The sequence below is a fragment of the Cordyceps militaris genome (assembly GCF_000225605.1).
Source record: "Cordyceps militaris CM01 unplaced genomic scaffold CCM_S00004, whole genome shotgun sequence".
Classification (NCBI taxonomy): domain Eukaryota; kingdom Fungi; phylum Ascomycota; class Sordariomycetes; order Hypocreales; family Cordycipitaceae; genus Cordyceps; species Cordyceps militaris.
In genome coordinates this window covers 3657109-3673693 of record NW_006271972.1, presented here as the reverse complement: position 1 = coordinate 3673693, position 16585 = coordinate 3657109, and the positions used below count along the sequence as shown (strand labels likewise).

Sequence of the window (16585 nt, the reverse complement as noted above, 5' to 3'; positions counted from 1 at the left end):
GATCGAAACAACCCGTCCCGGTTAGTAGATAATAGTTAGATGTGCTGGCAGCTTGTCAACCTATCGCTTCCCTGTTAGTAGTCGGAACCCAGGACGATTGAATTGCATCGCTTACAGTTGGAGAGACTGGTGAATGGGAGACCTAATCAGAGCTGGTCTGAGGGATGCGGAGGAGTAGCTGCCGGCGTAGGTACCAAGTCTGTCGTTTGCTCTGTAACTGGCCGGAGAACAATCCCACGGGATTTTGATGTCGTTTTGACCAGAGATTAATTGAAATGTGTTGAACCAAACAAGAGGAGAAATCGAGGCGAGGAAATAAAATGTAGAGTAAAAATGCCGGATAATACTGGCTAGTCTTGATTAGCTTGGACATGTCAGAAACCTTGACAAATATGTACCAATAAAAAAATTGAGAAAAAAGAAGCGAAATAAGAATTATGAAAGACGGTGGAGTTGTATGCCCTCGACCAGCGAATGAGTAATGATGAGGCAAGAAGAAGAGAGTATAATAACCAGTAAAATGCAGGATAAGCTCAGAGCAAAAACGAAAGCGAAGCTACACAGAGATCAACTCTGGCATGACTGAACGCAAAAGCACAAATCTCAATTCGGTCGGGACCTAGGCACGGGAATAGATCGACGACAGAGGAGGAACAAAGAGAGGCAACAGCACAGAAGTGGGCAGGCGCCTGCGTATTAAATCGACTCTCGACCCTATTCTTCCTTGCCTAACCCAGGAGAGGAGAGGAGGGAATCCCAATGTTGTTGTTCTTTCCAAAACACTTGCATGGCGTTTTGTCGGCCCGTCGTGGAAACAAAGGCTAAGCTGGACTAGTATCACCGACTCGTATCTCTCATACACGCAATCTCTCGTCCTCTCCTTCTCTCTCTCTCTTGCTCGCTCGCGCGCGGCCGGCCGCTGACGCAAGTGTCACGACTGGAGCGCCAGGCACCCCCCTCTTTCCACCTATATAACATAGGGACCTGAGACGCTCAAGACGGAGCAAAATTACCCTTTTCTGTCCATGAGCGCTCCTACTCGCCCTGTCTCGAGGGACCAATAGGCAGCAAACGACCACCGGACCTAGTCCAAGGGGCCAACATCAGACGGACCCGGCAATGGGCTCTTACACGGCCTGTGACAGGAGCCCAGCTGGGCAGGCGAAGAGGAGCCAAGGTAACAGATGGGCGCCCGCGGCAAAGCTCCGCCGACCGTGGGCAAAACGGCGACGTGCTATAGGCTGGGTGGTGGGCGCGCGCGGCGTCTGTAACGACTTGAACTTGTCTGGCTGGGCAAGGGATGAACAACGTGTTGGTTGGCTCGTTATGGCTTGGCGAGAAGTGTGTGCTATGTCATGGGAAAGGGCTGAATTCAGCCCGCTGATACGAGGGCGCTTTGCAGGCTTGTCCCCTGCGCGTTGCTCGGTTGGTGCAGGCTTTGGCGGATCAGGGTATAGTTGGGATCTTTTTAATAGCCGAAAGCCCCTGCTTTGCCGCATGTGAGTTTGGATTTGCATTTTACCTTCTACAATGGGAATTGTGCATACTGTCCCCTGTTCTCCAGCATCTCCCCTGCGTTGGCGGGGTTGCATTGCTGTGAGGCGTTGTTAAGCATGCACAGACTTGGTGGTGGTAACCACCACCAAGTGACTACAAAGAGACATCAAGCATGACTGTTGTTTTTTTTCTCGATTTCGTCAATTTTTCTGCTCTTGTTATCAATTATCCCCCTTGATCTCGCGGCAACCCCAAAGCCGACAGCAACAAGGAAGGGCAAAATCCTGACGGCGAGGTGAAACGCCTCCATGTGGGCGGACAAAGGGACAATGCGAAACGCCCGCCCAGTTGTCTGCGACTCTCCCAAGACTGCAACGTCGGTCAAAGAAGGTGCGTCAGATCAGACCAAGGATATCAATCGCGCGGCGAGGCGGGGAAATAAGCAAGGGTAAAGAAAGAAGAGGGAATGTATTGCAGGAGCATGGGTCTTGGCAGCAACGTAGGTACATAGTTGTGCGGCGAGGCTCCAAGGCTGGTTCATGTATGTATCCAGCCGCATTGTTGTTATTGCTCTTCTCTACATGTGACGGCGTTTCACCCACATGGCCGTATTTCATGTTCCAAATGACTAGTAAAAGGACGACGAGAAGAAGAAAGAAGTCATGAATGGATTTGCCAACGCCTCTACACCCGATGAATTCCCGTTTGGCAATGTTGGAGCCTCTCGGCCAGCATTGCTGCTCCGTCGCATAACGAAACGACGTGAAGCACGACATCCCTTGCCATGAATCGAACGCGCCGCACCAGGGCGCGTCCACTGTCCCTTGCCTAGTGCTCCTCCCCTCTGCCTCTGTCTCTGTCTCTCTCTCTCTGGTCACTTCTTCCACGACATGTCGGCCGCAATCTTGGTCTCCATCACTGAGCGGATAAACGCGCGCACGCTCGCCGCCTCGCCGCCGTCGGCCATGGCCGCGTCCTCGTCGATGCCCTGCGGCGCCGCCCTCCCGCACGCCTCCTGCCCGGCGGCGAGCACCGCCGCCCACTCGTCCACCGTGAACGTGCCCTGGCTCTCCGCCAGCAGCAGCTCGTCGTCGGCCGTGAAGCCGAGGACGTGCAGCGATCGCGCCGTGTCGGCCTCGCGCGCGCTGGGGTCCGCCACGATGCCGCCGCCGTCGGCGCCGCGCACGGCGAGCGTCACGGCCGTGGCAATCGTCTTGAGCGGGATGGCACCGGTCAGGAGGCTGAGAATGGCCGCGTGCAGCAGCACGGGGATGATGGCGAGGTTCTTGTCACGGAAACAAACGTCAGCGGGGGGGGTCATAGAGGGGGAAATAGAAGACCTTAAGACATACGAGTTGCGCTTGCACCACTTTGGTGTTTGCGTAGGCGTTTTCCGGCGTCTCGGTGACTTGCAGCGTGATCTGAATCATGGACCGTGGAAAGTTTCTGATGGGGATGAGCTGCCGCAGCGCTCGCTGCAGGATGGACTCGAGCACTCTCTCTGCCGTGCCTGCAATCCGCCTCGTTAGCCCTAGCCTAAATCTCAAAAAAAAAAGATGAGAATCAGCCACATGTTGGCTTCGTACCTCCTACACCGGCCGCAGGGCGGATGTTGACGTCGATGATGGCCTCGAACGGGTTCTCATCGCGTCGTTGAGCCTCGATCGGCCCGTTGACGGCGCTCGTCACCGTGTAGCCATTGTATGAGTATGTTGCTGAGCCGTCCGCCTTGGGCAGCGGTGCCAAGTCGGCTTGTGGTTCGGCAATTGGTGCCATCTCTGTGCGTATTCTGATGAGGTTTGCCTGACGTGCCTCCGACCTGGTGAATTTTCAAGTGACGGCAGTTTGCATTTTTCAGGTGGGTATGGCCTGTGACAAGCAAGTATCTGCAAGTAGCATCTAGCATGCATAGGTACATTTAGGAAAGGCAGTGGCAGCTGTTAAGCGATGCTCGCAGAGCAGAAGAGAAAAGAAATTTTTGAATCATGGTAGCTCACTTATTTAACATATAATTTGTATGATTTTATTTTTCTCACTTCCGAGGCCGATGTAGCTCGATTGCTGCCTACCTACCTAGGTACCTTACCAGAACGTTCGGGGTTAACAGTGGGACGATCAAAGGGATCAAAGAGAGACAGAACCTCATGTGTCTTGGGAGCTGGCTTACGGAAACGCTCCCTAATAGAATTTATTCCGATGGAAAGGTAACTGCAATATGAAAAAGGAAGCTGCTTTTGTTTGCTCTTGGATAGTTCGCAATTTGAGGCGAACTTGGTTGGAGCTTGCTGTGTTAATTGGAAGATGATGAAATCTGATAGCCTAGCAACACTCAGAGCCTGTAATGGTAGCGCATAGTGCTCCTAAGACTAAGGTTGAGGTGAGGGTTCGAGTCCCTCGTACATCGAGGTCTTAGTACCCTGAACCTTTTTTATTTTGCCAGTCGCTGCTATCCTTTCTTATCACAGTAGTAGTACAGTAGTAGTCCGGCGAAAAAATTTGCGCTTATTGCTTTAGTACCTAGCTACTAATATAAGCCTGGCTGGTAGGTATGGGACCGACAACAGGGAGGCTATTGCGAGCAACAGAACAGAAATCGGTGGCTCAGACTACCACGGGTGAATAGGTAGCTCCATTGGAAACTCGCCGAGTCCAGTAACCTGAGTTCCCGTACTGCTTTTCAGGATATTAGCCAGGAGAAACAATGGTTTCAGGACGCTGACTGACACGATGTTTGATGTTTAGTTCGGGCAGGCATAGCCTAGCGCGCCGATGGTAGCCCTCCCGCCGTTTACCTACCTAAGATAGTTTGTCTATTATTAGTAGTGCCTGCATCTACACCAGAGACAGCCAGGTCGGTAACTTTGGCTGCCCGTTCATATCTGACAACAGAGCGGTTTGAAACAAAAATTTGTTTCCTCAGGGTAAAACTCCCTCTTATCATCTTTCATGCTGCTGGTGCGCATTTGATTCGTCGGCTTGCCACTTTGCCACAACCCCTTCGGGAAAAAGCTCTGGTGGGGCAAGATCGCTAATCCGATCCCCCCCCTCGCCTCTCAAGGTGGGAAGCCGCAACTTCCGTCCTGCACATCGATTTCACACAAACCCCAAACATGGCCTCCCACGGACCGTTGCAGAGCCAAGCCGCTCCATCCGGCGCGCACGCATCATCCCCGATACCGAGCCTGCCCAAGCTCGAGCCGCGCAAGCGGCGCGCCACCCCCTCCAACCCGACGCCCGTCCCCGCGACGCCCGCGCTGCCCAGCCAGCTCGACGACGGCGCCCTCGCCACCTGGTCCTTTGCGGTCCCCGCGCGCCGCATCCTCTCGAAACGCGACCACGAGCTGTTCCTGGCCTCGCCGTCGTACGATGCCGTCGTCGGGTGGGTGTTTGGCCTCGCCGAGGCCGTCGTCGACACGCCGTGCTCGGCCGCCGCCGTCAGCGACGCCCGTCTGAGCGAGCCCTGCGCGACGCTGCTGCGCATCCTCGACGAGGTCGCCGCGCTGACCGCGCTCTCGCCGCCCGACGAGCAGGGCGGCTCGCGCTTCGGCAACAAGGCCTTTCAGGGCTTCGTCGACCTGGTGCGCGCCCGCGCCGACGCCTGGCACCGGCAGCTCGGCCTGGACGACCCCGCCGCCATTGCCGAGGCGTCGGCGTACCTCACGCAGTCGTTTGGCAACCGCGACCGCATCGACTACGGCTCCGGCCACGAACTCAACTTTGCCGTGTGGCTGCTGTGTCTGTACCGGCTGCGGGTGCTGGGCGCCGCCGACCTGCCCGCGCTCGCGCTGCGCGTCTTTGCCCGCTACCTCGACGCCATGCGCGCCGTGCAGATGCTCTACTATCTCGAGCCCGCCGGCTCCCACGGCGTCTGGGGCCTCGACGACTACCAGTTCCTGCCGTTTCTCTGGGGCGCCGCCCAGCTCCTCCACCATCCGTACATAACCCCGCGCGCCATCCACCACGACCTCACCCTCGAAGAGGCCGCCGGGGACTACCTCTACCTCGGCCAGGTCGCCTTTGTCAACAGCACCAAGACGGTCAAGGGACTGCGCTGGCACAGCCCCATGCTCGATGACATTTCCTCGGCCCGGTCGTGGACCAAGATTGACGGCGGCATGCGGCGCATGTTTGTCGCCGAGATTCTCGGCAAGCTCCCTGTCATGCAGCATTTCTTGTTTGGGTCGCTGGTGCCGGCCGCGGACGGCATGAGCGCAGCGGACCCGGACGCGACGGCCGGCGGCGAGCACGAGGGGCACGGTCACAGCCACGATGGAAAAACCTGGGACGATTGCTGCGGTATCAAGGTGCCCAGTAGCATAGCGGCCGCGCAGGAGATGAAGAAGATGGGAGGGAGCGATTCGCTACGTAGGATTCCGTTTGACTAATCCGGACAGAGTGGTGCCTCAATACAAATAGTAAAATAGTAAAATAGACCCTGCAGTCATGTACAGCTTCGTCACTGGCATTATTTGAAAAGGCGAAACATGTCACCAAAGTACTGTGTTGTGAAAAGTAAATTCAGCTCGTCTCCTTTCACGCTAGAAACAAACTGCGGTTTTTAAATGTACTGTTAACCTTTTTGCTCTGTAAGTGCCAACCAAGAAATACACGTGAAATCGTCAACATAGCTCCGACGCCCTTCCATGACAATTGCCGCCTTGTCGTTTCGTTTTTTTAACAAGTGCTTTTTTTCGGGGTTCCCTCCCAAACCGTTCCGACAGAGAAATAAAACTTCAAAGATGTAGTGCGAGAAAAGAAATGTGCAGCGACGTCTCTCGAGTCCGATCAACAACTGACCATGTACATACTCGCGACATGTAAACAAATTATGTGAGAGAAGAAGAAAGAAACAACGCGCGTCTAGGTCATAATCATATTTCGTTGCGTTTGGGTAAGGGAATATGCCAGATCCCAAAGTGGTATCATCGGATGTGAAGACAAAGAAAAACAGCAGCTGCGCGGTGCTGCAGAGACGCAGGCGCCAGGCCTGAGTGATATCGGCTTGTCATGCCGATCTATGCCGCGACAATTGGCTGTAGAGGCATAGGACCAGTCTCCTCGCTGGTGCGCGAGCTGATGCGTGGCTGGCGGAGGCGGCTGGTGACGTGGATGTCAATGAGCATCTCCACCAGGCTCTCGGCCTCACGGTGAAGGTCGCCAAGCTCCTTGTCATCAAAAGAATGGCCGAGGCGGTCCCCGCCTTGGCGAGGCTTGCGGTAGGCAGCAAAGACAATGCCGCGGTCAATCTGCTCAGACAGACGAACGCCAGAAACAGGAGTTGATGTATTTCCAGACAAACTCCTCGCGTACTGGCCCGTGTAGAAGGCACTGGCGTAGCCGCGAGCGAGATCGTGGGGTCGAGCATCGGCATTACGGTACTCGATCCAACCGTCAGATCGCAGAATGGTGGTGTGAACCAGGGAGGAGATTTGGAGAGGGGAAGGAACGTGGTGTAGGCCGTGGGCGGCGAGAAGACGTCCAATCAACGGGCGTTCGCCGTTGGACTCCACCGGGCCGGGCCAAAGGTTGACAATATAAACCAGATCAAAGTCGTAACTTTTGGCGATTCTGGCTGCCACGTATGCTGCAGCTGTGGCAGGCTGACTTGCGCGAGGCGGGGTGAGAGTTAGTAAAGTGGTAGCGAGCGGCTTCGTTGCAGGTGCAGATTTAGGTTCAGCGTCGATACCAGCGAGCTCCTCCTCGGCAATGTCGTCATCGCTAAGAGTGAGGAACTCAGTAACATCTGGTTCGCGAAGAACAGAGCTGGAAGTCGACGGGGTTTCCGATGGTGCGAGGCTATGTTCGCTGTTGGATCTGCGCATGGGCACACCCTCCATTTTGTCGCCAAGGTCCAATGTAATATCACTGAACATCATCTTCTCCAAAGCACCTGTCGACTGAGAATGACGAAGCTGAGGCAGCCTCGGTGGGTCGGGTAACGGCCCCAGCTGGGGAGACTCGTCAGGTGTAGGCGGAGCGCGATGGGGTAGTTCAGGGAGCTTCTTTGTCCGCCAGGGTTCTGAAGGGCTGGTGTTGTCCTCAGGATCCGAAGAGGGTGGCGTGTCAGTTCTGCAGGGGGGAATATCCATGTGAAGAGGTGAGCGGGATCGTGGGCTCGGAATGCGAGGAGCTATGGTCGACTTGTCGCTAAAGGTGGACGATTGGGGGGAAACTTGGCCGTTCTGAAAGGTGGGCTTGGGAAACTGAAACTCGCGGAGGCCGGTGACTAGGTGATGTTGTCTTCTGCTATTAAGAGAAGGCGAACGCGCCGAGCCTTTGCGCGAGTACGAGCTTCCTGTCGAGCCGCTGTCGCGAGAGTGGCCGCGGATGGAGCCCTGCGAAGTAAAGATGTCAGGGACGGATGGCGAGCGGCCGGAGGCTTCTCTGAGGCGAATCTCGTCACGCGCACACATCCGGAGTTTCTTAGGGCGGATGAAGGACGGCGAGGGAAATTGCTGATCCAGCTCTGAGGGTCGAACGGTTGGGCTTAGAGGCTCAGGGTCGCAAGTGACTGTAGGGAGCGAGTGCTTGCGCTTGTAAGCAAAGAGCCTCTCGAAGCGATCAAATCGATTAGACATGGCTGCGGGTGTAACGAAGCGGTTTCAGGATTCGATATTGAGATAAAGTTCCAAGAGCGGCAATTTAGTGGTAGCCAAGAAGCAGGGGCGTTTGCAACATGAGGTTGCGCCAATGTCTTGAGATGAGGCACAAGTGAGTCGCAAGATGAGGCGGCCACGAACGAAATCTGTAAGCCGAGGCACTGAAGCAGATTGATGTGCAGACGAGAACCGATCAAAGCATCTCCAGGACCAGTCTCCGATAAATAAAGGAGCTCTAATCGCGGATGCAGCTTCAGACGTGGAGCGACATGCGATGAAGCGCCAAGAGGTGAGCGACCCAAGTACGGAGCCCAAGAGTGGAAGGGCTGAGGCTTGAGGATGTCGTGGACTCGTAGAGGTAGTGGGTAGTGGAGAGACCGTGCTTTTCGTTGATATGCCGAACTGGAAACCAGGATGCTGGAAGTCGTTGACTCGTGAGTCGTTGGTAAAGGCGAAGTTGTTGCGGCGACGGCGGAGGTTGTAAGTAATAGGTGCGGCGTAGTAATGCTGCTAGACCGTAGGGAACTGCCAGTAAAGTGTGTACCTGAACGGGCGGGACAGGGGAGCGTGAGCGGCAGATGGAGTTGCCAATTCCGGAAGACGTTTGGCGGAGAGGCAGCTAACCGGGGAGTTGACAGCTGGCAGGTGTAAATCGTACTGGTTGGCAGCTGGCAAGAAACAGCCGACAGCTGTAAGCGAGATGCAAACGAAATGTCGTCGTCCGATTCCTGGGTCTACATAAAACTATGCAGAGATTCGCATCGTTAAGAAAGCATTCCTCCCAAACCCCATCCTGGAGGGTCTACCATTCTTTTAAGAGCGAGGCAAGGGCACATTGCACCACACCCCAAAGGAAACGCGAGTGGGGGGGAAAAGCCACAGCACAAGGGTGGAAGCAGTACCATGGAGTGGATGCCTGCGTGGTGCAGCAAAAAAGCAGCGTCTCGGCCAAAGAAACAAGGACTGCGAAAATAAGCAAAAACACCAGCCCAAAAAAAGAAGACACTAACAATATGACAGGGGGATATTGACTCTCAGACCAAGACCTAGACTGACGCGCCATTGGCACCACCGGTTGAGATGGCGGCACACCTCCACCACCTCTCCACCCGTTGTCTCTCCTCCCACGCCGCTGGTGGTGGCGACATGGGCTGCTCGAATGCTCTGCCCGCGATAACAATCCAACAACTTGCACGGGAAGTTGAATCTGTCCGTGGCCATACCAGTGCCAACCTGCCCAATCGCTCTGATGCGGAAATGCCCCAGACCACAGACACAGTGACTCTGAATAGCCATTGAGCCACCAACGCCACATCTTGCGACTCAGACTCCTCTCATACTGGCACGACGGCCCATGGCTGTACCTGCCGTCACCCCTGTAGCAATACTAACCCAAATCGGTGGGCTGATGGCTTGGAGGCTCAATAGAATTGCCCTTGCTAATTACCTGCGCACTTCAAAATGCAATCTGCTGCCGCAGAGCCGTATTCTACACATCGCTCTCATCATCAAACATGTCCCCGAAGGTCGAGGCTCGAGTCAGAAACGAATGATATTCCAGCCCTCATGGCACTGCAAGCTTTCTTTTTCGTAACCAGCAGACTGGTTTGTCGTGGGCCGCTCGCGCCACAATAGGTTAGACCACACCACCAGCATAACAGTCGCGATCACTTGCCCCCCTTGCCATCACCTCTCACTTTTATTTTCTTGTTATTCTCGTGGGTTATGGGGCCCCAGAAGTTCTTTTCTAACCAGGGAGCAGCTCGTGTCCCCAGCCAGGGGACAAGGGCACCTGCAAGCCGCTGCAGAGGGCAGCCTAGCGCCCTACGGCTCAGGCGATGCATCTCAACCATCAGGCGCTACTGGTTGAAAGGAAATGCGTCTGTATGCAAGAGCGTATGCTTTTACGATCTCGCATCTTTGTCTGCAATTGGCCTGTCGACTTGGAATCTCGTGGGGACTGATACGAAGAAGAGATGCGCTGATGCTCTCTTCGACTGGGCTCGGCCAGCAAAAGACAACGCCCGAAGTTCCGCACGAGGCATCTATTAATAACCAGATATTACAGAACTTTTCGAGTCCAAGTCTCGTCTCGCTTCTCTCAATGAACCCACAGGGATGCGGTCTATGAATGAACAAAAAAAACGGTGATGACGATACTGATGTGATGAGCGTAGTCTAGAATGTGCTCCGTACTTCAACGGCAAAGAAGTGAAGCTTGACGAGGCGCACCGCGTACCACGAGCCTGGTTCCGCAACGACTTAGAAGAGCCTGGTCTAACGGCCCACCCGCAGAGAATGAACCAGGGTATGTGCAAAAATGACGCGAGAGACGACCCGGCTAGCGGACAGAGTCTTTCGTGGGTGGAGGTGGTCGTGCCAAAAGCAAGTCCTCCCTGCGCGCGAGCTATCACTTTCCCAGCTAGCTGGAGAGAGCCCCTCTCGGTGTCCTGCACCTTGGCGACGATGAGCCGAAAATCCGGGTTGCTGTCGGCCAGATTGCAGGGCCGGCGTTTATTGTGAGTGCTATTCAGACGTTGGCGACTTGGAAGCTTGCGATTCAAGGGCAAGTCGACTAATGCAAAAGGCAGTCTACAACCGCGGGCGCGGCGGCACGAGCACGGGCTTAAGGGGCGCCACGGGCCAACGTGCGTGCCGGGCGGTGCGATCCTCAACTCTATCACGTCGGCATAATAATGAGCGACAGGCTTCTCGCTCTGCCCCACACGGAACGCCTGCCAGTATTCCCGCCACAATACGGTTGTGATTCCGGCAGGCTTGAGCAGTACTGTGGTGGACCAGCCCGTACCAAGCCGTCCAGCCCCGGGGGGCTCAGACGCTTTGGGGCTTTTCCCAGTGACAAGTTACAACTCAGTTTGGTCAGCCCTCGCCGCGCACGGTCGTGGCTGTTTCTTTTTGGGTGGGATGCCTGTAACACGCCTGCAATATCTGTTCAATTTAATTGTCACAGACTGGGCTTGCAGTGGCATCCGGCAAGGAGTCCCCTTGTCCTTCCGGTGGCCTAGATTTCTCACAAAGGTCCGCCGAGGCTTACGTGACGCCCGCAAAACCAACGGTGAGCGCAGTTGCGCACAATGGCTATTGACCCTGTGTCTCATCTGAACGTGTAGGACACCGCTAATAGAATCCAGCACTGGTGGAAAAAGCAAGAGGGCAAAATTGGATCCGTGGGTCTGCCTCGATGAATTTTTCCCAGATGGCGTTTCGGCTGAGCAATGTCGAACGGTCAACAGTGTAACGGCATATCAGTTGGCTTTCGTGGCATACTTTCTTTTGTTGCGATGCCGCACTAAATACCCCATAGTTACGGATGACTGCGTTGCTAACATTATTACAGTCTAGTAGCTTCCTTCTCCCCGCTGAGGCTTGGCTTCCCGCCCTTGCCTGCATCATCAGAAGCAAAATTGGCCAATACTGAGGGCTGGTGGAAGCTGCAGTGTGTCCTCGGACAGGAAAGGGAAAGGGACGCTGTGTGTGTGTTTGGTCGGCAATGTAGTATGCGTGATACTTTTGTACAGAGTGTGTGGTGCGACTACGCAATCTTGGGATCATCGGGCACGCCATGATTTCGCCATGATTTCCTCAGGGTACATGGTTCAATGATCCTCTGCTGCGAGATTGATTTCGCCTCCTGGACCCTGTATTGCTCAATCCGAATCGTTTTTCTCCTCATCGCCGCCAACAGAGAGACCCGACGTCGATCCCAGCGGTTGCATGATTTGCAAGGCCGATTGCCTTATGGCACTTTGCGATGAGCCGGGCGATTGAGTTTTTTTTTTGGTTTTGGGAACCCGGTACTTGGTGCTTTTCCCAGGGCCGGTTGTTTTCGATAGAGAGGACCGCCCGCTGTTCTGACTTTTTTCTTCTTCCAGGGTTTGTAATTTATCTGGAGAGGCTTTTCCCAGGAACTTCTACGACGGACAAGGAGACGGTTTCTGGACATGGGGATCCCTAGGCGCAAGCCAACTTTTGTCTTCAGATGAACGTGGCAGACCTAGCAAGACCGAAAAGAAAATCTACTAACAACTATAGCATCGAGTAGCATATATTTTGCTTTGTCCCAGCTCTCGTCGCGCCCTCGTGCCCATCTAGCGCGAGGCAAAAGTCACAGGCTCACAGCTCCTCCCTCTCCCGCGATCACACCACCACCACCACCACCACGATTTTAGCTCCGCCCCAGTTGAAGGGACCACCCGTCATACTGTATTCTTTCGACTTCCCTTTTGGCCAACTATTTCTTTTTTTTCTTGTTTTTTTTTCCTTTTCCTGGTTGCCAAGGTGGCGTCCACCATCGCTTACAAGGCCCCAAAATGCCACCATGACCATTCGCCCAACGGCCTCTCTCTCATGGCTGCTCGGCCGGTTGTCGTGTGCCTGCATAACAAAAAAAGAAATAAAAACAAGCGTGTTTTATCCGTACATGGGCAGAGTCCACAACATCATCACTGAACAAACACAGTTACGTGTCCCCCCCGTTCACACGGCAGACGGCATACTGGAACGTCGGAGCAACATCTCGGGGCAAGGGAGGGGGGGAAGTCGGCGATCTGTATGCTGTCGTAATGCAATGCCTGCCCCGCATCATCGACTTCGCCCTCCTTACATAGGCAATAGTAGAGAGAGGGATGTTGTGATCGCCTGGGGCGGAGAATTATCAAGCAGGCAAGGGAGGAGAGGAAAACCTTAAATAAATTCTGGTCAGCAAGGGATTTTCCTTATCAGCCTAGACCAGTGGGCACATTCCGCCAGTCAACGCTAGAGGGCCGAAAAAGCCGTTCTCGTTCGATGCCAGTTTGGGTTGCATTCGAGTGCGATTGATAGGTATGGGCTTGTTCATCAGTATGCATTGCTCCGTAACTAGTGAGTAACATGCCCGTAAAGCCATTTTCCTTTTTTGCCTGCCGCTCCATATGAGACCTGCACTTGAGAAAATTTCCCAAAACGGACCACTCTCCAAGCTGGTCTTGAAAGCAGGGCGAGAGAATCCCAGCCTCACCATGCAACACGACGGTTTCTCCGTCTGTTGGCAGTTTGATTACCACCGGTCGCGTTTGTTTTTTCCAAACGGATAGCTGCACAAGACCAGTAAGATCGTGCAATATCCAGCCAGAGCCCCTTCGCCAAGCTATTTACTTCCGCCGCTAGGTGGCGCTTCCCGTCTCTGTATGTGATATCATGACCTCTTGGTTACCGCCGTATATTTTCGGGCCAGGCCGAAGGCCTTGAAGACAGGGCTGGGGAGGAAATGGGCCAGGTCAAAAAGCGGGAAACCTGCTCACGTCGTCCCTGGTACATCTTCATTTGGAACACACGCCAAGCAGCCGAGAATCGGTGTTTAAGGCTGTTCTTCTACCCGACATCAACTGCGTCACCGTGTTGCCTTGTCATGGACCAAAGAGGAGGCAGAGCCGACAACAGTCTGATCCAACTTATCGCGGCGGCACGCACAGGCACCCGAGGACCGGGCGGGCGGTTTGAGACCAAATCTTGATTCTCTTCAAGAACAGGCATTGTCCTCTATCCGGGGTTTGGGTCCACTGGCCGTCTGTGCTTTTCAATTTTCAACCTCCTTCTCGAGACTTGTACAACGTCCGAGACCGTGGACTACAGTCTTGGGGGCGGAGCGCGTGTTCACGTCGTGCCGTACCACCATCCGGGCAGGCACCGCTTCGCACAAGATCCAGTTCTTGGTGGCGGGAGGCCATCGTGCCGCGTCGTAAGTGGCTGCTCTGTGCTTCGCAAACTGGCCCGGCGCCAAGAAGTTTGTCAATTGCGGAGAAATACTTTGATAGTCAGGCACATTGGCGGCGAGCCGCATCGCCCTCCGGACCGGCTCATAAAAAATAAGACTACACGTGTACTCCCCAAGGGAAAAGCAACTACCAGCAATATTTCTCCTTCACCGCTTGGCAGTCAACAGGCGCGTCACTGATTTGCCGATACAGCTTACCGAAGTGTGCTTTTTTTGGTCTTGTCCTGTCATGCCAGCGTATAGCCTATCCGTTGAGAAAGAGTTCTGCATGATCAAAGAGACCTTTTCGGCTATGATATCCGACGCCTCATCATCCCAAACAACAGCCGGTGAGCATGCACTTGTGGCTCCTGCGCAGATGCGTGTGACATACCAGTAGGCTGATATGTGCCCGACATGCATAGACAGGGTTGTCCAATCCAGTCATAAACGAAGCGAAGAAATTTCGTCAGAGGGACAGAAAGAATATAGCACATGAAAGCAATTCGATGCAAGTTTCAGTTCCATTACAAGGCCTTGGTACCCTGCCGAGCTGCGCACCTTCCCTCCAGCTTCTCTCGTTGGCCGAGGACCTGCATAATGCCTGATCCAGCACGGCAGAGCGGGAGAGGCTTGCATTCAGCGCTGCACAACCCATGCAGGAAGGCGCGTCATCGCCGCCCAGCCGGCATCCTTGCTCAGGTACCGCTTCGCCATCCTGTTGGTGAATTCTTCCTGCAAGCCTCGCCTTTTGTCTTGGACCTCTGATGCAGAGTGCTTAACATGCCGGTAATTGAGTCTGTCTTGTGGTATGAATACTGTTTTCCAATAATAACGCTCAGCTGCGGGGGAAATGACTCTTTTTCTGCACCGGTGAGGCTGAATCACAAGAGAAAGTGGCGTCCGTAATACTGTCACCGTCTTCAATGGTCTTGGACCTGCATGTCGCCAGACTCACCCAGCTACGGACCACTTCGGTATTTGGAAAAGAGTTGGCCGCGGATCATGCTTGCATGACACCATATGCACGTCAGTCGCAATTCGGTTATGCAGGTAGGTTAATGTCTCGAATGGTATGGTGGTCTGATCGTAAGACCATCGTAGACAACCCAATTGAAAATTGAAGAGCCGACAATGAATAGATTAATCCAGTATACCATACAGATTGATGCTTGCCGTCACAACACGCGGCAGACAAATCTTTGCCTTGCAGGCGTGAGAAGGCGAGTCATTGCTTTGCATAACACGAAGAAGGTGTATGAAGTGTTATCCAGATGAAATGGTTCGAACACTGTTGCATACTGAGCCAATACCACAAGATTGGCGAACCTTGTAGACTTAAAGCTTGGAAGAGCCGTCATCTCCATCGACCTCGCCAAAAAGACTCATGAAGGCGTTGTGAATCTCGTCCGTAAGATCGCTCGCTTGGAGACTCCTCCCACGTTTCAAAAATGCAATTCGAGAGCATTCCTATACAGTCAGCAAGATGACTGTCCCAGGCTTTAGTATGGCGGTTTAGCTACTCACTCTTGTGATTGCACTTCCTCCAAATGCGGCCAGCCCAATCATTTCCTCCTCTCCCAGTCGAGGTGTCTCTGGATCCCTCCAAAGCTGGTCAATATATGCTCTTCTCCATGCAAGAAACGTTGCAACGCTCCCCGTAAGCGTATCACCTTGGCCACCACTCCTCTTCTTGCCACCCTCCAGATCAACTGTCGACGTGACCCTTCCGTTCGATATATAGTCGTTTTTGCCCTTCTGTATAATCGTGACGCCTCCAAGAGCCCTGGCTAGAGCCTCCACTCGCTTCGTCTCACTCTCGCCTCCGCTTTCATTGATGCCTACTGCCTTCCATAGCCGATCGAACTCGACCACATTAGGCGTCAGTACTGCTTCCGTGTAGCCTTTAATGAGGTTCACATCTTTTTGAACAAGCTGCAGGGCATCGGCATCAAGGACGATTGGAAATTTCTTCTCTTTTGCCGCACGAATAACATGTGCCACAATATCGTGCATGAGCGGATCGCGACCGAGACCGGGGCCGATGACGAGAACATGGAGGCGAGCAAGCATATCAATGATCGGTCTTGCAAGCTTTTCCGCACTGGCAGCCCATTCAGATGCATCTAATTCGGATATTTCGGGGGGCATCTGTCGCATCAAAGGGTGAACCATCAAGTTGGGAGAATATGTCTTGATCACAGCTCCAGCGTCTGGCGTGCATATCACATGCGACTATATGTGCGCCGGTTTTAGCAAACAGTCAAACTAGCTCAACTTTCCTTCAAGAAGAATGCATACCATGTCACATCCAAGCCTTGCGCTGGCCATGGCCGAGAAGTATGGCGCACCTGTATAGTCCTGGCTGCCACCAAGGACAGCAACTCGGCCGAGCTGACCTAGAAAATGACACCCGGGTCCATCAGCGAAAGCTGCCATGCAAACTAATACTCGAGGCATTCCATCAAGTCCTCACCTTTATGGAAGCTTTCTAGCATTGGCGGAATCATCCGCCTCACTTTTGAGAGCGCAGCAGTCGTAGTGGCGGACATGTTCAGAGTCAAAATGGCATCCGGCATATCTTCCTTTGTCAGCGGTGCGGAATGCAGGTTCCGGGCTCAGTCTTAAGTTTGGGGTCGTATTTTCAAAATAGAGCGGGTGCCTTTTCGGGTATTCAGCGATGCTTTCCAACGATCGTGGCGGTTTCTCGGCTTTCGCGATGGTGTTTGTTGGAGAA

The 16585-nt window shown here is 54.0% G+C and overlaps 6 protein-coding genes across 6 annotated transcripts; 3 read left to right on the top strand and 3 right to left on the bottom strand.

Moving 5' to 3' along the window:
• Positions 1-1119: 1119 nt before the first annotated feature.
• On the top strand, positions 1120-1503 carry CCM_06178 (uncharacterized protein; the record flags this gene model as incomplete). Its single annotated transcript, XM_006671319.1, has 1 exon — positions 1120-1503. The coding sequence occupies one exon, from the start codon at positions 1120-1122 to the stop codon at positions 1501-1503; it is 384 nt and encodes a 127-aa protein (XP_006671382.1).
• An 868-nt stretch (positions 1504-2371) lies between these two features.
• CCM_06177 (ribosomal protein S5 domain 2-type fold domain containing protein) lies at positions 2372-3273 on the bottom strand (the record flags this gene model as incomplete). The annotated part of the gene is made up of 3 exons (XM_006671318.1): positions 2372-2782; positions 2850-3007; positions 3084-3273. The coding sequence occupies 3 exons, from the start codon at positions 3271-3273 to the stop codon at positions 2372-2374; spliced, it is 759 nt and encodes a 252-aa protein (XP_006671381.1).
• Positions 3274-4607: 1334 nt separating this feature from the next.
• Positions 4608-5882, top strand: CCM_06176 (phosphotyrosyl phosphatase activator; the record flags this gene model as incomplete). The annotated part of the gene is made up of 1 exon (XM_006671317.1): positions 4608-5882. The coding sequence occupies one exon, from the start codon at positions 4608-4610 to the stop codon at positions 5880-5882; it is 1275 nt and encodes a 424-aa protein (XP_006671380.1).
• Positions 5883-6512: 630 nt separating this feature from the next.
• CCM_06175 (uncharacterized protein) lies at positions 6513-8075 on the bottom strand (the record flags this gene model as incomplete). The annotated part of the gene is made up of 1 exon (XM_006671316.1): positions 6513-8075. The coding sequence occupies one exon, from the start codon at positions 8073-8075 to the stop codon at positions 6513-6515; it is 1563 nt and encodes a 520-aa protein (XP_006671379.1).
• Positions 8076-9176: 1101 nt separating this feature from the next.
• CCM_06174 (uncharacterized protein) lies at positions 9177-12724 on the top strand (the record flags this gene model as incomplete). Its single annotated transcript, XM_006671315.1, has 11 exons — positions 9177-9374; positions 9424-9634; positions 9698-9731; positions 10274-10579; positions 10602-10758; positions 10839-11172; positions 11242-11365; positions 11455-11612; positions 11803-11858; positions 12420-12533; positions 12605-12724. The coding sequence occupies 11 exons, from the start codon at positions 9177-9179 to the stop codon at positions 12722-12724; spliced, it is 1812 nt and encodes a 603-aa protein (XP_006671378.1).
• A 2462-nt stretch (positions 12725-15186) lies between these two features.
• On the bottom strand, positions 15187-16400 carry CCM_06173 (YjeF domain containing protein; the record flags this gene model as incomplete). The annotated part of the gene is made up of 4 exons (XM_006671314.1): positions 15187-15318; positions 15376-16083; positions 16150-16247; positions 16325-16400. 4 exons carry the CDS (start codon positions 16398-16400, stop codon positions 15187-15189), a joined length of 1014 nt encoding a protein of 337 aa, XP_006671377.1.
• Positions 16401-16585: the final 185 nt, after the last annotated feature.